This window comes from Struthio camelus, chromosome 18 (assembly GCF_040807025.1).
Source record: "Struthio camelus isolate bStrCam1 chromosome 18, bStrCam1.hap1, whole genome shotgun sequence".
Taxonomy (NCBI): domain Eukaryota; kingdom Metazoa; phylum Chordata; class Aves; order Struthioniformes; family Struthionidae; genus Struthio; species Struthio camelus.
Genome location: NC_090959.1, coordinates 17,212,219 through 17,234,980, shown reverse-complemented (window position 1 = coordinate 17,234,980; position 22,762 = coordinate 17,212,219). Strand labels below are relative to the sequence as shown.

The 22,762-nt window shown below is 49.7% G+C and overlaps 1 protein-coding gene across 4 annotated transcripts in view; it reads left to right on the top strand.

Annotated features, from left to right (window-relative positions):
- Positions 1–8,106: 8,106 nt before the first annotated feature.
- MYT1 (myelin transcription factor 1) overlaps positions 8,107–22,762 on the top strand; it is a 73,222-nt gene continuing 58,566 nt past the window's right edge. Inside the window, exon 1 of one of the 4 annotated variants that reach the window (XM_068912009.1) lies at positions 8,107–8,234. In XM_068912009.1, coding sequence (XP_068768110.1) covers positions 8,210–8,234 — 25 coding nt within the window. In that variant the 5' untranslated portion in view covers positions 8,107–8,209. Of the gene's footprint in view, positions 8,235–12,282; positions 13,317–22,762 lie in introns of those variants that run through there. The other 3 variants (XM_068912010.1, XM_068912008.1, XM_068912011.1) reach the window with 3 other exon arrangements.

Sequence of the window (22,762 nt, the reverse complement as noted above, 5' to 3'; positions counted from 1 at the left end):
TAAAACAAATCAAGGAGGAAAATCTAGAAAGAGAAGTGCTTTTATTAGAAAGGAACTATAGTTTTTTTTTTTTTAATTGATGCCCAAACAGCTATCCTTAAGCTCTTTCTCTCTTGCGAGCAGATTATCTTAACAAAGGGTAAGTGGCCTCGTGAAACAAGGTACGAGCTCTGTTCAGGGCTTCTGGTCCCCATCCATGCTGGTATGTTCAGAAACCACAGTGCTTTTCTCTGGTCCTCACTTGGATTGCAGCATATTTCTGTTTTCTTACGATATAAAGTCATCTCAGTTTGTTTCTAAGTGAATTGCTTTTTTGTTCATGTTGCATATTCCCTAAACAGTCATATTAGTGGTGACAGCATGTCATTTTGATGGTGTTATGACAGTATGACGCCAAACTAGTATTAACAAAGCATTTCTTTTAAATCTTGTCTGAAAACATATTGTTCTCCCTTGCCAGTGCCTTTCTGTTTCTCTCAGCCTTTACCATGGTTCTGGGTTGTTGTCTTTTCTAATTTAACTCCATTGTTGCAAACAGTTTGATGTGCAGCATATATGAAGGCATTTTACTGATCATTCCTTTGGGGACTGTCACTCCTACTCACAGACCTAGAAGGTCAGTTCTCACAATGTGATCTCCACTAAGAAATCAGCATTTTCAGCTCTCACAGTGTAGCAGTATCTGAAACGTCGTGTTTTTCCTCATGGCTGAAAGCAAATCAGGACCACGATGACACAGGTCTGAGTTTCGTCCGGATTTGGAAAGGCTGATGGTCTAGTGGCAACCACTACCAGAGAAATTAGGGAGTACCCAATGAGTGACATAAAAAATTAACTCCACAGCTCAGTTTTGGAGAAAAGAGAGTACCCATCTGTGGTCCCCACGACCGGCTAAGTGACTCCAAAAGCGTTTGTGAGCCCTGCAGGCTGGTGAGGTGGGAAAGTGCTTTTACTGCCTTTTAGAGGTGGTGAAACTGAGGCAGAGAAGAGTGAACCCATTTGCCCACAGTCATCCAGATGTCTCTGCTGGGGGAAAGTCTCCAGTCCACATTTTCCTGCCTAACACACCACCTTTATCTTTTGCCTGACCTGGCCCGGGTTTATGTTGTTTAGATTTACAAAGTTTAGATTTCAAGGTCCAGATCACTACCCTTGAATTATTTTTATTTCTTCTGCAACCTCATTTAGAAGTTGAACTCTGATATCCCTAAAAATGGTGAAGTTAGTCTTAAATTCAGAAAGTTTATGAAGAGGAGAGAACTGTAACTCAGGAGATGAGGAGCTCTCTGTGAACAAGTGTAGCATGAGCAGGCACTCTCGCCTGTTTGAATGTGCTGCTTTTCTGACATGAGTTCTGCGGAAAGCTCGCTCCAAGATTGAACTAGATTGGCCTAGAAATCAAAATTGTTTGCTAAATAACAAGGGTTTTTTTAGAAGGAAGGTGAGATAGACTTTTGTTCCTGAGGAAGAGATTTTTATGTTTAACGTGAGCAATAGCAGAGCAGAAGTAATTTCCGATCCCTGGGACATGAACGCAGAGATGTACACTCCTGTGTAAAAGCCTGCATCAGAGAGAGGCCGAATTACCGAAGAGGAGCCGCAGACACTGAAATGATGTGGGAAAAAAATCCAAATGGCCTTTCCTGAAATATCACTACTTGAGGCAGAAGCCTGGCTGGTGGACATCAACTGGCCCAGGGCCCCTTTGCAGGAAGTGCTTCTTCGTTGCCAGTCAAGAGGACTAAAATAAGGTGAGACCCCAACGTGCAACTAGCACCAGGAGGCTCCCAGCGAACCCCGAGGACTGGACACCTTGCTTGCTTGCCTGCAATGAGCAGGAGTTGTGAAACCTGGGGGCTGGCAATGGGGCAGGAGTCTTCGCCTGCCCACCTCTCAGGAAGGTAAAAAAATATGCTCCAGCCCAGATTGGCTTGGGGTATGGCTGGCTGCAGGGGTTTCCTAGCCCATTAGTGAAGGAGGGAAGATGGGAAGGGGTCCTGTGATGTGATGCGTGGTAAAGCTTCCTGCAGTACTCCACAACCTTCCAGGGATGAGCTGGGCTCGTGGCCCGGGCATCTGCATCCCACAGATCTTCCTGCTCCTCTTGCCACAGCCCCTTCCCCACAGCAAACCTTTGCTCAGGTTTTATTTGTGTCTATTTGCTTTCCTACCCCTCCCTCTGCTCCCTGACCTGACAAGCGCTCCTTTTAGCAGAGTATTAATTATCATCTCAGTGCTGGGACTAGTAATTATCCCTCCCTAGTGCTTTATGGGCTTCCAGCATGGCTCACAATTGAGGACAGGGTGAAACGGCTCAGCTGGCAACGGGTTCATTTTGTTTTTTTTCAGCGCTGTGGTAATTGTCCTGTGCCGGAGAGAATGGAATGAGGGAAAAAGAGAAGGAAAAGGAGAAAATTGTCTCTTTGGAATACCTTAGCGTTCCAAAGAGACAACTGACCTTGTAGCCTTTAATCAACATGTTTTCCTCCCACCAGGCCTGCAGACCTTTGTGGGGTTGGCTGAACTGGGCTGGGACCAGCGGGTAATCAGTAGTTTTGCTCTACTCTGAACCGCGCTGATGGGAGGAGCTGGAGGGTGGATTGTGGAGGCCACCTCAGAGACCTCCCTATGTCTTTCAACCACTGTCTCCTGCTGCCTGATCCCTGGCGAGGATGCAGGTGTGTCACAGACAACAGCAAGATAGGAAAGTATCTCAAGGCTCAGGAGCCCACCTCCTTCCCCGGACTAAGTAAATGGGCCAAAGCCACAAAGCCTGCCAGACAGGCCGTACTGGTGGCTTTGGTGTCAGGACTTGGGGCAGAACTTATAAGGGAGAAAAAGAATGGAAGTAACCTTAGGATGCCCATTAGCTATGGAGAAGTCCGTGAGGGCGGAGAGGATGATGATGACGATGACGATGTTTGTCAGGGGCAGGATCCCAACAGGAACTTGCAGGGGGATTGTAGGGGGAAGGTTTTGAGGTTGTGGGTAGGCCTGCCCATTCCTCTGTGTGCACATGCGCAAGACAGAAGCAATGGCAGAAGGCCATTGCTCTTGCAATGAGGATCGTTAACATTTCCTCACAGCTCTCACTGGGGGCTGCCCAGGCACGAGCACTGGCAGAACAGCGTCCGTTCCCTTGATTGATTATCTCACTGATATTTGCTACCATGTTATTTCCCCAATTTGCAGAATCTGTCTAAAGTAATTTGTACTCATTTAGCATGCTGAATTTCACTGAGCATTTTAAATGAAATCCTCTGCCCCTGCGCTGGACTCTGCCCCCTCATGCTCAGCCACCGGCAGGCCAACAAGTCCCAAGTTCCAGGGACTTGTTGATGTGGCCAGTTCAGGTGGCGCATTCGCTACCTTCTGCTCCAGTTTCCTCCCATCCAAACCCAGCGAGGAGGCAGAGACCGAGCGTGCACGAGCCCAGCACAATGTGAGCCTGAGCGTCCATGGAGCCCATCCAAGGTGGAGCGCTACTGCTGCTGCCAGAAATGCAACAGCTTTCTCTCATGAATAGGGAAAAAAAAAAAAAAAAAAACACTCTGGCCAAAGCTGTGAATTTTTCATCAGTGAAATGACAACATTCTGCTAGTGAAAATTGCCTTTCATTACAGCAGGGAGGGAAAAGGGAGATAAAAATGAAATAAGCTTTCCTTTTCTTCCCTTTATATCCTTTTCTCAAACCTGTAAGGATTTTTTCTTTCTTTTTTTTTTTCCTTCATTTCCTCCAGCAGTAGGAAGTTTTATGACAATTTCTTTTGTATTTGACTAGGAATTTAGGTGTCTCAAGCAAATGATAGCCCCAGTGTGTCAAGCACTGCTGACAGAAGTAGTAAGAGGTAGGATCTGCTCTGAGCACCTTATACTTTAAATAGAGAGACCAAGTGTCAGAGGGAAAATGGATGATGAGACTTGCCCGTGGCCACCTGAAAAAAGTTGGTGGCAGAAGTAGGAATGAAATCCAGATCTACTGGCTCTTAGAGCCTTGTGAAAAACTGTATATTTTTTCCATTATCAAGGAGTAAATTCAGCAACTGGGATGCTTAAGTCCTGCCAGCATCCTGACCTGGTGATGATCAGGTGGTGATCAGCTCTGCACATCTAGCTGTCCTGAGAAACTTATCCCTCACACATAAACGTTGCCTTTCTATCTTTGCAGCAAGCAAACTTTGAGCATCTTCTCTGCTAGACCTGAGGCAATTGGCTTTTTTTAACTCTAGACTAAGGAAGATGATATTTAGCTCTTAGCTCTGCTGTTGACTCTCCACGTAACCTTCGTCAAATCACTTAGCACTTTGAAGACAGTGGAGAAGGACTCAGAGCAGCTGCTCCTGAGGGCTTGTCCCAGCTCTCTGTGCACACAGAGCCAAAATACCCAAGTGAGCTGCTCATCACGGCAATGCAGCTTCAACTTCCTCCGGCGGCTGGCTGGGGCAGCCCTGGGTGACCGGCACTCCACACTGACTGTCGCTTGCTTGGCTGCTCCATCTCCGGCCCAGGGAAGACAATCCAATATGGTCCCAAATCACCATGTGCCTCAATTTCCCCATCTGTTAAATGAGGATAATCATTACTTTCAGTTATATGCTGTCAGCATTGCCTGTTTAGAGTGCTTCCCTGCATGGCCTATGTGTGTGCAGAACCTGATAAAAAGGGGCCTCTCACTGCAGGTAAAGTAACACCCTTGGAGCTGAACGGCTCCCCTGGCTCTGGCATCCCCCTATCCGCAGTGACTCCCCTTTTTCTGGGCATGTGCAAGTTCCTCACGCGCATTGCAGTGGGGTAACGTACTGGCTCAGGAAACCGCATTCATCCTCCATCTCATCTGAAGGCAGATTGTTCACGGGCGTAGGAAATCTCCTGGAGAGTGAACCTTGTCAGCGAAAATGCAAATATTTGGAGACAAAGTGTTCATTACAGCAGAACTTGATTTCAGGGTCAACCCTTTTTGCAGCAAATTGTTAGCCAGCTAAAATGTTTATTGTCACCACACTCTGGCAGTTTTGACAGTACCTATCAAGTTGAGCTTGACAATATCTGCATACTGCTTCTCCATCTTTTTCTGGCAAAAGTGATGAGAGAGGGTGGAGTAAATGATTTAAGACAGAAGCAAACAGTCAACAGATAACTGGAAATATCCCCTTTGTGAAAAAGCCAGGGCTTTTGTGGACTGGGGGGAGTGTTTACGATGAGGAAGGTATAATACAGTCTGTTGGTGATGGGGTATGCAGCGAAACATCTTAGGGATATATATTTTTTTCAGATGCAAAAATGCACGCATGGGCGAATAAACTACCCCCTGTCTGGCGCTGTGTCAGCAAAAATCAAAGACAACAAAAGAATAGTATTTTCTTCAGTCCTTGTCTGTGTGAGCCACATGGCTTTCCAGGACCCATGGCAGGGAATGATTTAGATACCCCTGGAGTTTCCATGATTTTTCTCCTTTCCTTTTTCTGTTCCCTCTTTAGCTCCAGGGTTGAATTCTGCTCTCCTTAATGCCTGCACAGGAATAAGGCCAGAAGCATCTGCTAAGAAGAAATGTGATCACATCATTGGTGAGCCTGTAGCCCAAACTATTAGGCTCCCCTGTCTTTGCACTGTGCTCCAAGATCAGAGGATGGAGGGAGCCAGGACCAGCTCTGCCTCACTGGTAGAGGACAGGCAAAGTGATTTGGGGGAAACCGAGAAGCAGTATGAAGTGACTGTGGAAAACAGAAAGGGGATGGAAAAGGCAGCAGCAACCTTTGTATAACATTTTGGGGCTCTCTCTGCTATGCAAAAGACAGGAGCTTCCAGGATGGAACAGGATGGACCAGCTTTACTCAGGACGGACCAGCTTTACTCTGCTTTACTCTCCCCCACATCTTCACCTTTTCCCCCAGCTAATGTGTGAGGAAGGTAAGCCATTCTGGAGCCATCGTGAGTTGGTTTCATTTCCTTGCTTGCCAATGCTGAGTGAGGGCTGTTTCATCTCAACAGGCTTCTCCCAACACACCTTAATTTGAGATCTCCTGCATGCATGAAGCAATGGAGTTAAGTGACCTTGCGGAATCTCTGGCCACTGCAACTGCAGGAGAACAGGGAAGGAAAAGAAAAGAGGGGAGGAGGAAGAGGCGCTTTGCTATCTCCCATTAAAGCCCCAAGGGGCTGAAGATGAGAGAATGAAAGTTTCAGATTGCCAGAATGTAATTCTGAAAGTCATTTTCCAAGCACAGAGCTCCCCACAATGTCACCTCTCATCTTCCAAGGTGGGGACTGAAGGAACAATAAAGCACAGAATATTCTGCAAAGACAGAGCTGCTAATTCAAAGACAGAAGAGTTTCCCTTCCCTAAACAGGCTGTCTCACACCCCCTTCTTCTGAGAGATCTGTGCAGCTGAGATGTAAATGCACTGAGGGCCCAGTTCCAGCTCCTCGGTCATTTCTAACATGGGAGAATGATCTAGCTGAACTGAGCATGGCTTTTTCAGATCCTTCTAAAAGAGATGTCAAAAGAAGCCCACCTGTTTAACAGTTACACTTTTAATTGACTCAAACTCCTCATTTTCAATTCAATCCTTTTTGTTTTTATTTAATATCATTATTTCTCAGCCTCCCTGAGACTAGCAGAAGACTGTGATGGATGCTTGGAAGAAAAGGTGCACTTAGCCACTTATCTCCTCCCCACCAAACCCTAGCAAAGCTGTTCCTCCCCTCCTCCCTTCCCCCTCCCCCCCCCAGCCCTCCCCCTTCAAAGAAATCTGGATTAAGCAGTTAGATGCTTTCAACAGAGGCTTCAGTCCGAGAGCTTGCACCAAAGAGTGAATTAGCCTCTTGTTCTACATTCTTTGCTGACCTTTATTCCAACTGCATTCCCCCTTATATTTATAAAATAAAAAATAATCCAAATGCATAGACATGCCCCGCTGAGATAAGTTGCATTCAACCCCCTTTCAGTTAATATCAGCTTTGTCCAGAGCTCCTTATTACTGTTGCCACCTGTCTCTCCAAGTGCAGGCGTTTCCCCTTTCCACTTCCCAAATTACTTAAGCTGAGGCTTGGGTGGGCCTGCCCTCTCTCTGCGAACACACTTATTTACACACTTATTTACCAGGAAATCCCTCCTCTCTTCCACTTTCAGAAATGTCACTTTCCCCTCACTGCAGGCCAGGGCTGACCCGCAGAAGGAACTGGCCCTGTTTTTATCATGGGTGATGAACCGGGTGCAGCAGATCTCCCAACCTACAGAAAGCACTTTGCTCTCCAGGCTAACCAGGTAACAAAGTTTGCTGCTATCATACATATTAAACACAATTCTGATTAATTTTCTTTTTTATTATTATTATTTCCTGGTAACTGAGTTCCCTGCTTTTCCATCTGGGAGGCCGGTGAAAGTGTTCCTCACTGGCCTATAGCCAGTTTGCTCCAGCTGGGATCAATTCAGTCCAATGTTGCCATCTGTCCTTTGAGACAGAGGGCCGTCCTTTTCCGTTTCAGATCTCTCTCAGAAGCAATTCCCCTTTCTGTTGCCCCGTGCACCCTGAACTTGACCAGAACATACAGCAAGTGGTGTGTGGCCATCATGGTACTGATGCATTTCCAAACAGTCTCGGGCTTGCAAGAGGTCCAGCAGCCCTACTGCAGGGCTGCCGTGGGGCCCTCCTAGTGATGGGCTGCCTGCAGAGCATGCCCGCTCAGCCCCGGGGTGAGCTGGGGGGGAGGGGGGGAGGGAGACAAGAAACAGTGTCTCTCAGGATTTCCCTGACACAGAGGAGGTGGATGGAGCTCCCTGGGGTTGCTCGGGCTGATGGAGGGGGTATTTCCCCCCCTCCCCCCCCCTTCCTCGGGATATGCATGTTGTCACTTCGGCTCACTACTAATCAAAGACAGAAGCGGGGCCCTGAGCTGCCCCCTCCCTGAGCCGCCCAGGCACTTCTCCCCTTTGCCCCCTGCCCCGCCGGGGGCGGGGGGAGCTATTGTGCGGGGCCCCGGCAGCGCCGCGCTGCGCCCGCCCCCGCGGATTGGCCGCCGAGTGCGCCGCAGTGATTTTGCGGCGAGGTCCCATTGGCCGTCGCGCCGCATAAGTTTTTGCTCCGGACGGCAACTTTTCCCAGGGATGGAGTAAGCTCGACCCGGCTGCCCGCTCCCTTCCCGTGGCTCCGGGGAGTGCCGCTCTCCTCGCTCGCAGCCGGGGCAAGGCAGGCACCGCTCGCCGGCAAGGATGAAGCTCTGCGGGACTTTCCTCGGTTCGTAACCGCGCGCTGGGGGACGCGTGTGTGGGGGGGGAGAGAGATTGCTGGGTCGCCCTCCTTCAGCCCCCTCCCGTTGCTTTTCCAAGGAGCTAACTCTCCCCAAGCCACGCCTTGACAAAGAGGCTCGGTTGCGAGGGGGGATTGCGAACCCACAAACTACCACGTTACCCCTGTTCTGGGGCGGTTTCTCCCCTAACTGCATCGTGGAGAGGGATTCTCTTCTCTGCGCGTCTTTCAGACCGCAGATTTCTCGTGTTTGCGTTTAGCAAGTGAGTTTCTAGCGTCTCTCTCTTGTTTTGCTCTTGGCTCAGCTGCAAAGAGCTACACGTGTGGGCAGAAGAGTGTGGGTCCCCGGTACTGCTGCTCTGAGGGTCCGACGGGGCTTTGTCACTGCTGCCGCTGTTTACAGCTAATTACAAAGGACGGGTGGGGGAAGGAAATGAGGAGAAAGTTTTCTTTTCTGGTACTTCTGGTCAGCTTTGTTTGGGCTTTTTTTGCTCCTGCACGTTGCCGGATAATTTCGGGGGGATGGCTGGTGGGGGAGGAGAACCAAATATAAAGTTGGTTCGTGCCCTTGCTGGGTGTGTTCCAATGCCTGTATTAATCGAGGCACAAAAGGAAGGTTTGAAATAAGGCAAGGTGCCTATTGCAAGAGATCGTGATGGCTCCAAATGTTGCCCTCTGATGGGGGGGGGGAAGAATTCTAGATTTGGGTTAGACAAAGACATTACCCCTTCGGGAAGGAACCGCCCAAATCAGTGAGAAGGGGCGCGCCGGAGAGCGAGCAAAGGGTTATTAAAAGTTTTTGTGCCTGTGCATGTTGTTCCATCTGCCAGGGGCCTGTAGTGGGCAGGTTTCTTCGCAACCCTTCAGCTGTTCCGTATACAATATTAATGCTGGCCATTTCTATTCGGCATACAACAGCACTAATTGTAGTCTGAGGCATTAAGGCAGCCAGCCCATCTGCATAGAAGCTTTCAGAAAGAAACAAGGAAAAAATCTTTCACCCCCAGCTGGTAACCGGAGAAGTTGATGCCAATTACAAATGCATAAAGTTTGAGATCTAAATTACTTCGAAAGAATCTCGAAGAAGCAAATAAAATACAGCTCAGCGTTTTTATGTCTGTATTTACACAAGTAATGACAGTTTTATTTAAAGTAATCTTAAACTTTAAAGGTTTAAAATAAACCTTACTATGTTTGTTTTCAAGTGTTTTTTTAACTAAAACTATTGCTGGGGGGGAGGGAGGAAAAGGGGAAGCATAGAGAAATCTACTTTTTAAAAGCATTTTTGGCATCCAGTTCTGCAGGCTACACAATCGATGGCCTTCAAAACACCCGTTTCAGCCTGCGCACTCTAAAGACCTAAACACTTGAATATTTTTCTATGTTGTATCACTGCCTTCAGCGAAGCGGCAGCTCTTTCAGACCTGGGAACACAAAATAATTATCTCCTCCCTGAAAAAGGCTGCAGAATGACTCTAAGAGCTTTTTAGAAGAAGAAAAAAGTGCCCAGAAAATACCCTGACAGGCGGTGTTAACCCCTGGCGTGCCGGGGCCGGGCGCGGTGCGAGCAGCGGCCGGAGCTGTCCGCCCCGGTGGTGCTGACCCCGCCGGCCGCGCACGGGCTCCGAGCTCTTGCCTCCCTCTCGGAAACCGAGCTCGCTGCCTACATCTGCCTCGCTAGGCTTCTCCCTGGGGGATGCTTTAGAGGTCGCAGGCGTGGTGGTCTTCAGAGGATAGGGAGGGAGCTTGTGGCTTTGAGATATAGATGCCTGCTCGCTTCCAAACTTCTTGATAAGTAAAAACTTCCGAGGAAGGTTCTGTCTGTTTCACTGTTTTGGCAGGCTTTGAGGGGAGGAGAGGGTGGAATCTGGCGAGTTTGGAAACAAAGGAAAGGCAGGCACCCTCTCCCAGCCCGGAACTTGATATCAAAGCTGTCAGCTTGATATGCCTTAGGGGCTCCTAGACGCATTGTATGTTAATAAATACAACAATAAAAACAGTCTATACTCGGACACGGGTATGTTTGCGTGTGTATATACCTATATATGCAGTGTGTGCACACCTATGTATGTGGAAATACAAGCAGTAAACATGCTTCCCTCCTGTTTTCCAACCTATCCATTGTGCTTTTGTTTCTCAAGTTTTAGTATTGCATAGCTAAATGGAATAGCAGCGGAGAGCACCAGGCAGCATTGTTAGCAGAGGGGAGCTGAACCTCCCGTCCCTCCCTTTGATTCTATCGCGGGTGCAGAACAATGGAGATGCAGTGTAGCACCAGGCCTGCTCCCTGCAGATAAGAGTTTAATAGAATTTCTGAATGCCAAAGGTTTAGGATGTAAAATATCCCTGTCTTCGTGGTGTGTCCAAAGAAGATAGAAAACGGCTTTTCAGGAGTACTTTCCACTGAATGCCTCCTTTATGTTAATGGTTTAGGAACACATCGGGCTTGCAAGCTATGGAAATAGGCATCCTAAGAATCTCCGAAGCAACTTCAACAGTCTAAAATTAGTTTTTGTCACCCTCCCCGAATGTAACCCGAAATTGGGAATAAAATCGGTCTTTCCTGTAATGGTCTGTGGATGGGACGGGGTTGCAGCCCACACTCGCTGAAGTCTGCACTGCCGGGAAGGCATGGGGCCGTGTCCTGGTTTTGCTACGAATTGATCGAGGTTTCAGCCTAAACACATGTGCAGTGCTTTCCCCCTCCTGCCTGTACATAACTTGATTAGGGTGATTGGCGATCCAGAAAGGGATAGCTTTAGTGTCCGTGACTCTGCTGGGACTAAGGACCGGGCAGCTCCGGGGTGCGCTGGGGTGGAGTTTCACAAAGGCGAGGGCAGGAGAACGCGTCTGCGGCGGGATTCAACTTTCCCTGCCAGGCTCTGTCTCCAGCATCTCTGGAAGCTCCTGGGGTTTCAGCCCGTTTGTGAGCGCCGGCATGTTTTCGGAAATCTTAATGAAGATGACAGTCAAGTCTTAATCTTCTCCATGTTGCTGAGGACGGCATGTGGGTGCAGAAAAAGTGCTGGACAGAAAGGCGATCCACCGCCCCGTCCCCGTAGTTGCAATACGCCTATGTTTTTCCCCACCACTTCCGAAAACTTGCAATCGAAGCGCTAATGCGTCTGTCTAGCAGGGGAGAGGTGCTAATGCCCTTCCTGCCGCGCGGTGCCGGGGGGCTCTCCCCAGAGCCTTCCTCCACCTCGGCGAGGGCTCCCTCTTTCCAGAGTGGCCAGATTTCCATGAAACAGAAGCGTTTGCACGGAAAGACGGTGCTAGCTCCCGGAAAGTATAGTTCTTTCCGGGAGGAAAATACATGCAATGGAAGAACATACACTTAGAAACACTCCTCAAACTATTTTAGTCATCGTGTTCTTTAAAGACTTATCCTTCTGTTATTCTCTTTCCCATCACAAAGCCAAAAATGTAACCATCTGAGACGTGATCTGTCCTTCCTGGGATGAGGAGATGTCTGCTGGGAATATGTTGTCTCATTTATTTTTAAGAGGAGAAAAAAATATTTATACACCTTTTAACCACTTGCTTTTGAATATGTATATCAGCTAATATGCAATACTTCCAGGTTCACAGAGGCGATAAATTTCCCAGTCTGTTCTTTATGGTGATAGGTCATCTTCCTAACCACCAATAAATATTGTAAAGTACTTTCGCTGGAGCTGTGCTAACCCAGGGCATCTGTCACTCGCTGCTTGCTGCTATTAGGAATTATTGGGCTGTACCACGCGTTGGGATGCGCGGGGGGGACGGCACGGCGACTGTAGCGCTTGCTGTCCTTTTGTGTTCCTGCCATCAAAGGAGCCCCGAGCCTTGTGCATATTAATTATGAATCAGCTCCGGCAAAATCACTCACCTTCTGCTAGGTCTTGGGGAGGGGGGAGTGTGAGGCGAGAGGGGCTGGCGGGGCTGGGAGAGCCCCAACTCTCCGTGCACTCAAGTCAGCAGCTCCATCTCTCTCTCTCTCTCTCTCTCTCTCTCTTTTTGATGCTATACTGTAAATTTATTTCACCTCAGAGAGTAAACAGATATATTGCAACCCCAAGGGTTCATGGGTAGTGTATTTACAAAGGGAAGGCGCAGCAAGCCCCCTCTGTGCCATTTCCATTAATGAGAGCGGTCATTAAGTAAATGAGACATTGCCTTTAGCAGGCTTAAGAGTTCACACACTAAGGAGTATCAGATATTTAATTGAAACCAACAACCCGTCTTACACGCGTGTTACTGGTGTAGGGAAGTGGGCTGCCCTCCAAGAACTCTCCCCCCACAACCTCCCCCATGCAAATTTCATGATTGGTTTCCGTGATGTCATTTTGCAAAGGGGCAGACAATAGCTGTGGGGAAAGGTAAGTCAATATTATGTTCTTTCGCTGACAAAGGCAGATAATGCTGGCTTTTTTCTTTTCTTTTTTCTTTTTCTTTTTTCTCTTTTCCTTTTTTTTCCTCCCTCGGATTAAGACAGAGGGAAAAGGCTTTCGGAGCACACGCTTAATGTAAACAGACGCAGGCTTTTCGCCTTTAGAGCATGAAAGCTGGGTTGTTGTTTTGAAAATTGCACTGGAGAACCGAGGGGATTTTATGAGGATCATCATGTTCCTAGGTCCATCTTTGCTCGCTTTCTCTCTCGCTCGCTGCGAGATGCTAGTGGACATGTTATGCTTCTGACTGAAAAGAGGTTGAATAAGACGAGGAAGGAGGAGAGGAGGAGGAAAAAAAAAACGCAAGCACAACATCGCATTCAGCCGGGAAACTTTCTGAATATTTCTGGAAGAGGATGGTTGCTGGGTTTGTGGACCTAGAGATCGGTGGATGTTGCTCAGGAGGAAAGCGTGCGCGCTGCTAGCGGAAGACGCTCCCGGGAGCCGGGGAAGAGTTTGGTGCCGCCGCCGCCTCCGCGGGCGCGGAGCTCTCGGAGGTGCTGATCCCGCGGCGGCACCCGGCCTCCCCCGCCCCTCCTTCGCGCCTCACAAAAACTACAGGCCAGTATCTCAAGTCGGCAGTTTTCTTATTCCTGAATTTTTAACGAGCTTTGGATTTCCTTGCTCTGAAGTGAAGGTAGTTTTTCTTTCCGTAAATATTTCATAGGCGCGTGTGCCGCGGAAGGGGCACGGCTGCGGCGGGCTTGCGTGTGCACGGTCAAGTCGCTCGCCGTGTTCAAAGGGCAGTGCGTTCGCTTTTTCAGCTAGCAGCCCCCCCCCCCATTATTGACTTTAGACTTCTCTATTTATAGTAGCGAAGGAACAAGGGAAGTGTGCCATGTTTATGGCTCGCTCTCTCTACGTTGAACGTAACAGAAATCTGCGTGTTCTAATTTTTAGCTAGCTCGGAAGAGGCTTTACTAGGCTAATCTCTTTATCAATATCGGAAAAGTTTTGTTTTGTGGGTAAATTGAGGGGAGGGGGAAGGAAAGGGGGTGGGGGGTTGGTGCCTGAGGAAATGCCTGCGCTGCCATTGACTCCAGCTAGTTACGCTGGAGTTTGGGGCGTAGTTTGCCGGCGGGCAGGGGCGATGCTCCCCGGGGCCGCAGCCCCGAGGGGGGCCCGGGGCACGGGCCATCGCTGCGCCCCTGCGGAGCGGGCGCTGCGCGGTGCGCGGGCGGGGGGCGCAGGCTGCTCCCCGGCCCCGGCAAGGCGCCTGGGCCGCGTTTTGCGGGACGGCCACGACTCGCAAAAGTGCGGGGGCCGGCGGCGCCCGGCGCCCGCCGCTCTGCTCTCCCCGGCTATTGTTGAGCCCCCCCTCCCCGAGCAGCCGCTTCAAACAAGCGCAAAATGCCCAAGCAAAATCTCGCCATCGCTCTACCGCTACTTTTAGTTATTTTCCTCTTCCCTTTCCCTCTTTCTTGTTGGCTCATCTGCTGTTATTATCAGCCTTTTCCATATGGCCACTTTAATTAATGGCAGACAAAAGGGGGTTGGGGGGGGGAGGAGGAATCCAGGAATTAGAGTTTATAGTTGGTTTGTCTCTGATGCTGTCATAGAAACCAGAAGCAAAGATGCCGCCTTTCCACTTCTTTGTATGATCCTGTTTATTGTTCCCGAGCGGCGCAGATTGGAGCAGGCGCATGTTGCAAAGCACAAACCATCGCCTGCTGCCCGAGAAATCCGGGTCTGCACGGAGGAACTTGTTTCCTTGAACTCTTTCTCTCGCAAAGCTGCCTGCCTTCTCCCTTTCCTTCGCCTCTTTCTCTTGCCTCGGGAAGGCCGAAGATAACTTATTTCCGTTTTATTTTTTGAAAGTTTGTAACGATCCGAGGGAACAAAGGCGAGAAGAGTAGGAAAACTCCAGAAAGTTGGGTTTATGCCTTTGCTAAAAGCGGGCGGGAGGCGCCCCTTGGTCCCGGCGCGGTTCCTTAGTAGCTCGTCCGTGTCCCCAGGGCGGGGAGGGACCGGGGCGGCGGTCCGGGTCCGTCCCGGCGTGACGTTGCGGAGGGGTGAGGGTGCTGGCCCCCCGGGGTGCTGCGCGAGGGTGCGCGGCCGCCGTGGGCCAGGCGGCACCGAGCGGGGCAGCAAATGCTCGGGGGGGTCCCGTCGGGGAAAAGCCCTGTCCCGGAGGCGTCTCTCCCGCAGGGTCCCCAGGGCCGGGGCTCGGCCCGGCTGCGGGGTAGCCCGGTTCTGGGGGGGGGGAGGGGGAAGGCGGTGCTCAGGGTCACTGCGAAAGTGGCATTGGTGGCTTTGGGACGGGTGCTCCCCCCCCCCCCCCCTTGGCCAAACCCCTGGGCTGGAAGCGGGGAGAAACCCCCCAGGCCAGCCCAGACTTGCCCTTTCCTTCTCCCCTTGACGGTGCTACTCTGGCAGTTGCGCAGCCTCGGTGCGCTGCCCCCCTCCCAGCCCTCTGCCTCGCTTCCCGTGCCCTCTTCCTTGTCCCAAAAGACTCCCATGGGACCAGCCCCGGGGTCGGGACGGCGTGTGTCTCCCCCCTGCTCCCTGCTTTTGTTTTTTGAAGCTCTCCATGTTGGTTAAACCTAGCCCCGGGCTAGGGTGTGGGAGAGGCGGGGGCAAACGGGGAGCACAGCGGGCCCGAGTGCCTTCCAGCCGGGGGCTGGGGGGGGTCATTACGCTGGCGAATAAAGCAGCTGGACCGAGCCTCTCTCGGGTCGGGACTTCAGCAAACCAAAGGCGCAAACTGCGGGCTAGGCTGGGCAGGGGCGAGCTGCGCGGGGCCGGGGCTTTGCCGGGGAAAGCGCGAAAGGGGCAGAAAGTGCGTCAGCACCAAGTGCGAGAGGTTTGCAAAAACATCCTCCCACGTTTAGACCCCTTCGGGGGCTGCCGGGTTTGGGGCTCCCGAAGCTTAGAGCCAGCCCCGACTGCTTGCAAATTGTCCCTTCCCCGGGTGCGCCGGCTATCGCGGAGCCCGGTAGGCAAAGCCTGTCCTCCGCACCCCGCTGTGTTTCTGAGCCCCCCCCGCCCCCGGCTCCCCCCATCCCGGAGAGCCCCGGGGGAAGGGGGTAGAAACCACGGCGCTGCACCCCGGCGCCCAGCCCGAGCGCTTCCCCCGGTGGGAGCCGGCGCTGGGAGCGGATCGGCCCCGTTTCCTGGCAATCAGATGATGAGGGCAGGGCTGAGTTTGCAAGACGTAGCTCGGCGTCAGAGCAGCTGCCATTTTAGCAGACATTTTTAAAACAACCCCCACCCCATCCTTTTCCCCTGTAAGACTCGGCTTTGGGGTGCCACCTCCAAACTTGGCTCCTGGGTGGGGAAGGGGGGAGCCTTATCTTTCGGTTCTTGGTGGAGGGCTGAGGGAAGAAGGGAGAATGAAGTACTGCACCCTAAACGAGCTGAATTACATAGCTTTTGGGTCTCAGGCGTATAAACTCTCCTCCCTTGCTTTGGCGTTTGGGGAAGGGAGGAGAGTTTATATGCCTGAGCCCCCTTAAACCGATAGGGGCAATGCAAAATGGTCCTGAGCTCCCTATCTGGCCAGGGACACATCTTCCTTTTACATCCTAGAGGGAACTCCTTTTTTGCAAAGGGGCACTTGCATCCACCCCACTGGAAAGTTTGGGGGGGGACCCTCTACCCACCAGCAGAGCAAGGAGGGGGAAGTGGTGGGTTTACAGTAAAGCCTGGAGCGTGCAGGGGAAATCGCCACGGCTGGGCTGGGCTTCCCAGAAGACATGAAATCAGCCGTGCGAAGGGGAGGGAGAATGGGGGGAAGGCATTGCGCTACCGCTGGGAAGTCAGACATTGGAGTTTAATGGCAACGCGGGGGTGGTACCTGGTCTCCCTTTCCTTGTGCATGTGTGTGGTAGTTTGTAAATGGGAAGGACTTATTTTTACAGTCGTTAACTGTGCAGCTTGACTGCTAGAGCTCTTTCTCTGTTGATGAAGGACACCTTCCTCCATCACTTTACAGTTGTTCCCCTTTCTTGTACCATGGAGCTGAAGGCAGAGGATCCACACCACAAACTTAGGGAGCTAGGAATACCCCACCTTGCATTACTTTTCCTCCCCTATGAAATCCTCTGCAGTTATTTGTTGTGCAAATGCTGTTTACCCTCGGGCTGTGTAGGCAAGGATGCTGAGCCCCAGGAGGGTGGCTAAGGTGGGCCTCAGGCCCCAGGTTTATTTGCATCTGTGAGAGGGAGCCCTATAGCTGCTGACTGAAAGGGGGTGGGAGTAACTCCTGCCCAGTTCCCAGCTATTTGTAGAGATTTGACAGGGCAGAAGCCCCTGTGAAGAAACCTCCCCCTTTCCACCCTGCTGTTGCACCTCCCTTGTGGGTTTTGGTGTGTTCTGCAAAGAACAGCTCCCTTGCATACACATGGAGGCTGATGTCCCTCGGACTCACGATGTAGAGTCCCCCAGTGAATGCTGGCCTCAGTCTCTGACATCCTTAAAGCAGGCTTATGTGAAACACCCTGTCTTAAAATACTCTATCAGTTTGGAGGCTGCAGAAACTTCAGCTGCCGCTTAGCCCTTAAAAAAAGAGAGATCACAATGTGAATAAAGAAGCATGATGATAAGCACGCATTGATATAAGTTCCTGGGGTGGGAGAAATCCCCCAAAGCACCTCGCTCCTAGATGAAATGACTATATGGGACTTCTGCTCATGGACTCTGGGAGCCAGGTCATCAATAATGGCAAAAAGTGAGGGCCATGGCATCCCTTCTATTTTTTTTCCAGATGTGGAAAGAAAATCAATTACACATTCTCCCCTTCCCCCTACCCCTGTTTATTTTTGTTGAGGAGGAAAGTGCTTAGTGTGCATATATTTGGGGAAACTTCCCCCACCTTGGTGTGTAAGTCCATGGAAACGGGTCTGCTTGTAACTAGTCATAGCCCAGTTTTCTGAAAGCACCGTGCTTGTTCTTGTAGACCTCTGAATTTGCTGCACTGTGACCTGGCTTTTTGGGACAGGCCTGAGACACAGCAGATGAAAAGGAGCTTTCTAGAGTATACTCCCCTTCCAGTTTCCTCGGGCTTTATGAGCTCTTGACGGCAGCAGTGCCTTGGGATGTCACGTGGAGAGGGGAGTCCGTGAAGTTCTCGAGTAGCTGCTTTGCCACAGCATCCTGGGCTGTGAGAAGGTTGTTTCTGGCCTGTGAAAATCTGGAGATGCTCAACAACATGTGTTGAACTCTAAACATTCCCTGGATGGGCTGACTTCTTGGAAATTTGAAGCATTTTGTATTATCTGTGGACTCTCGTAACAGGCATGGGCTGGAGTTTTAAGGGAATGTGGCTACATATGTAACACAAAACTAGTTTTCTATCCTTGATGCTATTAACACCTACAGTACTGCTGTGAGGCCTTGCTGCTGTTCTCCACTTGGGAGTGCTGGGGCAGAGAAGATTTCTGGGCCAGAAAGTTTCAGACTAATAGTACTTTAGTGTGAAATCTAATCCTTTTAAGCAAGAGGACCTGGCATTTGCCCTTTTGGGGACTATATTTCAGATATCGTTGGTTGCTTTTTTTTTTTTTTCTCAGAGAAAACTCTCTGTGGGTAAGTGTGTGGAGAGCCTTTGGGGAGGAAATGTCTGTATGAAACTGGCCTCGCAGGGCCCTTGAGTGACCCAGCATGAGGAGCTGTGGCTGCTTTCGAGCAGACCTGAGAGGGCTTGGAGGCAGCTGGCTCCGGGAGCTGGTTCGTCCTCGGCCTGGCTACCTTCTCCTCCGCTGATCCGATCGGAGCATCCTGGTGTATCGCTTGCAATCCGCGCTTCCATACGTGACTCAGGCGCCCTGTGTGTTTGGTACCAGCGCGTAAATGAAGTTAGCTGTGAAAGCTTGTCTAGGAAAGGGCCTGGAATGAGATCTGGTCTGGTAAGAAAGGACGCCAGGAAAGCAAACAGCGAATTTCCAGGCACAGTTTTGTTGAGGAAAGGTGCAGCTGAAGAGGCTGAGATCACCTCCTCCGAGCAGCTGGATGACTTCCAGCACATGTCAGGATTTTACAGCAGAGTAGTGAAGAGATGCATCTCTGTAATAGTCCACTTCTCATTTTGGTGTAGTTTTTAAAAAAAAGATTAAAAAATGTAATTTTCACCTGAATTATAATACTTTTGATCTTTGTCTTTCATTTGAACTTTTTGCTTCAGACAGAATAGATTAATAAACACTTTCAAATGGAAAAATATAGTTTGAAAAGGTCCCCCTTTTATCTTTAACAGAAAGCTTTAATACTAACCTGGGTGTGGGCTCTGTCCCTCTCTTCCTTTTGTGTTGCCTTTTTATCTTAACAATAATACATTTGATTTTATTGTGATCACACTGGCCTTTAGTGGTCACTTTTCATTCTTTCTTTTTTTATTATTTTATTTTGAAGTCAGCACATTTCAAAAAAAAAAATGGCAATGTTATTTTAATCAGACCAAATGAAAGAGCAAATCAGAGCGAGAATTTTAATCTGCCCCAAGCAAAACTGCCTTGTACATCTGTCATGTTGGGATTAGCGGAACTCTTTAAAGAAGCTGAAGACTTTCTAAACAAAGTATTAAACATTTGTGACCTGATTTCCATTCTTCCAATATTCTCATTAATAAGAGTGCAGGCTGAAAGACATCTGTTAGGTCCGATTTGTTTTAAGAATATTACAGAATAAAAAGAATATTGTGGGGCAAGGGTGGGGGAGGAGGGAAGGAGGAAATCCAAATGTAACATTTAGAGTCGAATCTCCAAGCTGCCCTTTTCCAAAGTGATTCTGTGTGCCCAGAATGGGGCAGGGAGGGAGCACAATATTGGTAAAGTCTGTCAGTTGGACGCTCAAAACCATTAGTACGGCTTGGATAATCTAGCGTTAACTCTTGAGAGAAACTTCCCGGCAGGCCGTGCCCGTGAGCTTTGCCTGGCTGGAGGGAACGTGCCGAGGATTTCATCCCGAATTTGCCTCAACATCTTTGTTCTACCGTGGTGCTGGGGGGAGCCCGGTCGTAAGCCCCGAACGGCGCAGGAGCAGTGCAGAAACCTCCCCGAGGGGCACTGCCGGGGTGAGCAGGGACCCGCTATAAAACCTGCGATCTCCATGTGCCACGTTCCCAGGATTATTTAGTTGCCGGGCGGTGTTGTCGTGCCGCCTGTGTGCGTGCAGGGAGGCAGGGCCCAGGGCAGGGTGCTCCCACGCGGGGTTTGCACCTTCCTGGTGAACGCTGCAATGACCTCAGCAGCGAAGAAGAGGTGACTCTGCCTTCCTGAGATAAAAGCTATCTTGCAATGAAACATGAGGAGAGACTCAACCTTAAACTGTGCATAAATACAGATCATGCATATGCAGCACCTGAGCACATCCTGTGCTGCTATTGTCCAGCCAGAAAACTTAGTAGGAAGGGAATGAAAATGTCTCTCTTGGGTTTGCTGCTTAGGTTTTGTTTGATGCTAACACAGAAAAAGCAAATGGCCCAGCTTGGACCCTTAAGGGGGGGAGGTGGGGAGCCAGGCGTGTGTTCAGTAAACTATTCACTGAAAGCATCCTTCATTATTAACACGGGTGTATGGTTTAAGAGAAGGTTGCTGTCGACTGCAATCTTTGCATCTTGTTTATGCTTGCTGGGTAAAATATTAACTAAAGCATCTGAACATAAAGTTCTGGTGTGAAAGAATATCAGCAGGGGAGAGCCATATGGTGCCAGCATGCTAACAAAATACCAAACGCTGGAGATTCCTTTTTGCAGAAGACTGAAAACTCTCATTCCCATACATAATACATGAGTTCACGCCTTTGATTACTCTAAACATTAGCCCAAGCAGCACAGGCGTCTCTTTGGAGCTAACACAACTTAGGGCATGCAGTTCTCTTCCCTCTCTTCCTTTACATAAAAAAAAAAAAAATCAATGTTGAGCTGTTAAGATACAAATATCCAATATGCTGTAAGACAATATGTTTCCAAAACTGCTGCATAAGCTGCCTGTGCTCTAGTTAAATATAAACTGCAGTAGAGACTTGAGTTTCTTCTGTTTTGTTCCTTTGCTTGAAACCCTTTGGCAATCAAGTGGCTTTTCTTAGGACCTCATACGCAAGTCAGGCCCGTGCTCCTTTTGTGAAAGTCATGGGCATGATCGAACCTTTCTGATCAACGCTGGGAACAAAAGCGGGGAACGGTAATTGTCTCTTTGGGCAGCGACTCGCAGGCGTATTTACTTGAATGCTCTCTGTGAGCGAGGGAGTCAGGTGTTTTCAACAGAAACAAATTCAAACCCTGCATTAGGAGGATCCCCTGGTGAATATTATTATAATGTTCAAGAGATGTCCCTGGGGGAGCTTTTATGTATACAGTATTTAAAAACCAAGGTATTGCTGGCAAAATCTGTAGGTGACACTCGGAGCACTTTTTTAAACAATCCTTCAAACTCAGCAATTTGAGGTTGAATAACTCTGCCTTTTGCTTGTCCCTGGGATCCCCAGGCACAGCTTATCAAGTCTTGTGCTGGGTACCAAATTACCTGTATGTAGAAACACCTCCGCGGTGCACAGAAACCTCCTCAGCAGCTGGCTCTAATTAGCCTGCGTGGCCTTAGGCACTCCCGATCCAGAGTTTGTCACCTCTTTCTTGGCCCTGGCTCTCTTCAGCTGAGAGCTTTGGGCCAAAGCCACTGCTTGTGTTTGAGTCACTTGTTTCAGTGCTTGGGTATCCAAATCCCCTTGGAAGAACGTCAAGTTCAGCATCTAAACGTAGACTTGGGCTTTCCTCTTTAGGCACTCGTGCCTCCTATTCTGGGTCCTCGGTGTAACTTGGAGACGGTTTGTGCTGGTGAATTGCAGACTCATGACAGCCAGAGAGATGAACTTGTACAGGGAGGAAGGGGGTGGAGGAGATGCTGGAGCTGCCGGCTGGCTGCCAAGGGCAGGCAGAGAGCTCAGTCAGCCTCCGCAGCTGCTTGCAGCTTCCCCCGGCCGACGCGGGCAGGCTTTCCCTGCCTCTTGCCTTTGAGAGGCAAAGGGAGGGAATTAAAACAAAAATCCAGGCATTCGCACACCAGAGCCTGTTTCCAGACAGGTGTCTGAGGCCGACACTTCTCTGGGGCCGGAATCGTTTCTACAAACATCTCTGAAAATTTGTCCAAGCCCTAGGAAAGCTCTGGCAATGAGCTTACTTCATGAGAAACCTCCCAGCGTGCTGTTACCTATCTGCCTTTTACATGTCACAGGAAGTGTGTTAGTAGATTGAGAACTCGGAAAAGAGCAGCAAAAATTTTGGGTTGGCAGCATTACTTTACGAAGAAAGAGATATATGTTTAGCTAAGCTGAAAAAAGATGGTTAAGATCTAGGCCATATGCATAAAATGGGATGATGGAAAGGAAGTAAAGGCTCGAACTTTAGCTGAAAGTCAGGTAAAAGTTTTTGGGGAAGGAAAAGATCTAGTTTGCAAAGTGGAGGTTTGCACGGTGGGGGTTTAGTGGGGGATTTTTAGTGGGGGATTTTGAGAGGAGCTGCCTGGCTTCGGGAGCAGCAGTCGGGGCAAAATTCTGGATAAAGTTAGCCTGGGCAAAATTAGCTCACCTGAAGGGATTCTGCGGAAACCAGAGAGGAAAAAAGTTCATGCCTCTGAAATATGATGGGGCAGCCGCTCTCCTTACAGTCGGGAGCAAGTCTGGAGTCCCAGCTTCTCCTCCTGATGCATCTATATCTCCTCCATAAATTTGAAGCTTTGCATCTAACAAGCTTCTGGCAAGTGGAGTTAAAGGTTTGTTTGTTGCCCTCAATATTTTGATGTAATTAGTCAGTGAGCAACTAGCTGCTTTTGCCCAGAGAAACGCTCTCTCCAAGAACATAAGTGACAGGGGAGGATTAATAGCCTCCTAGAGAGAGCTGCTCTGGTAAAAAGTGCCTGGGAGCTATGTTGTTACTTTAAAAAAAAATGACAGTCTAAACAGTTAACTTTGCCTGCAGTGTGTTGGAGGAGCGCAGGGAGTTGTCATCTCCTCTCGTACTTCCCCCCAGAAACTTTCGGCTTTCTTCTGTCAAGGAGAGACTTTCCAGCTGGCGGAGAGGCAGGTTGCTGCCGAAATGGCAAAGCAGCTGTGGCAGGTCCCCGCTGTCCCTGTGGGGTTTGTGGGCTGGCCTGC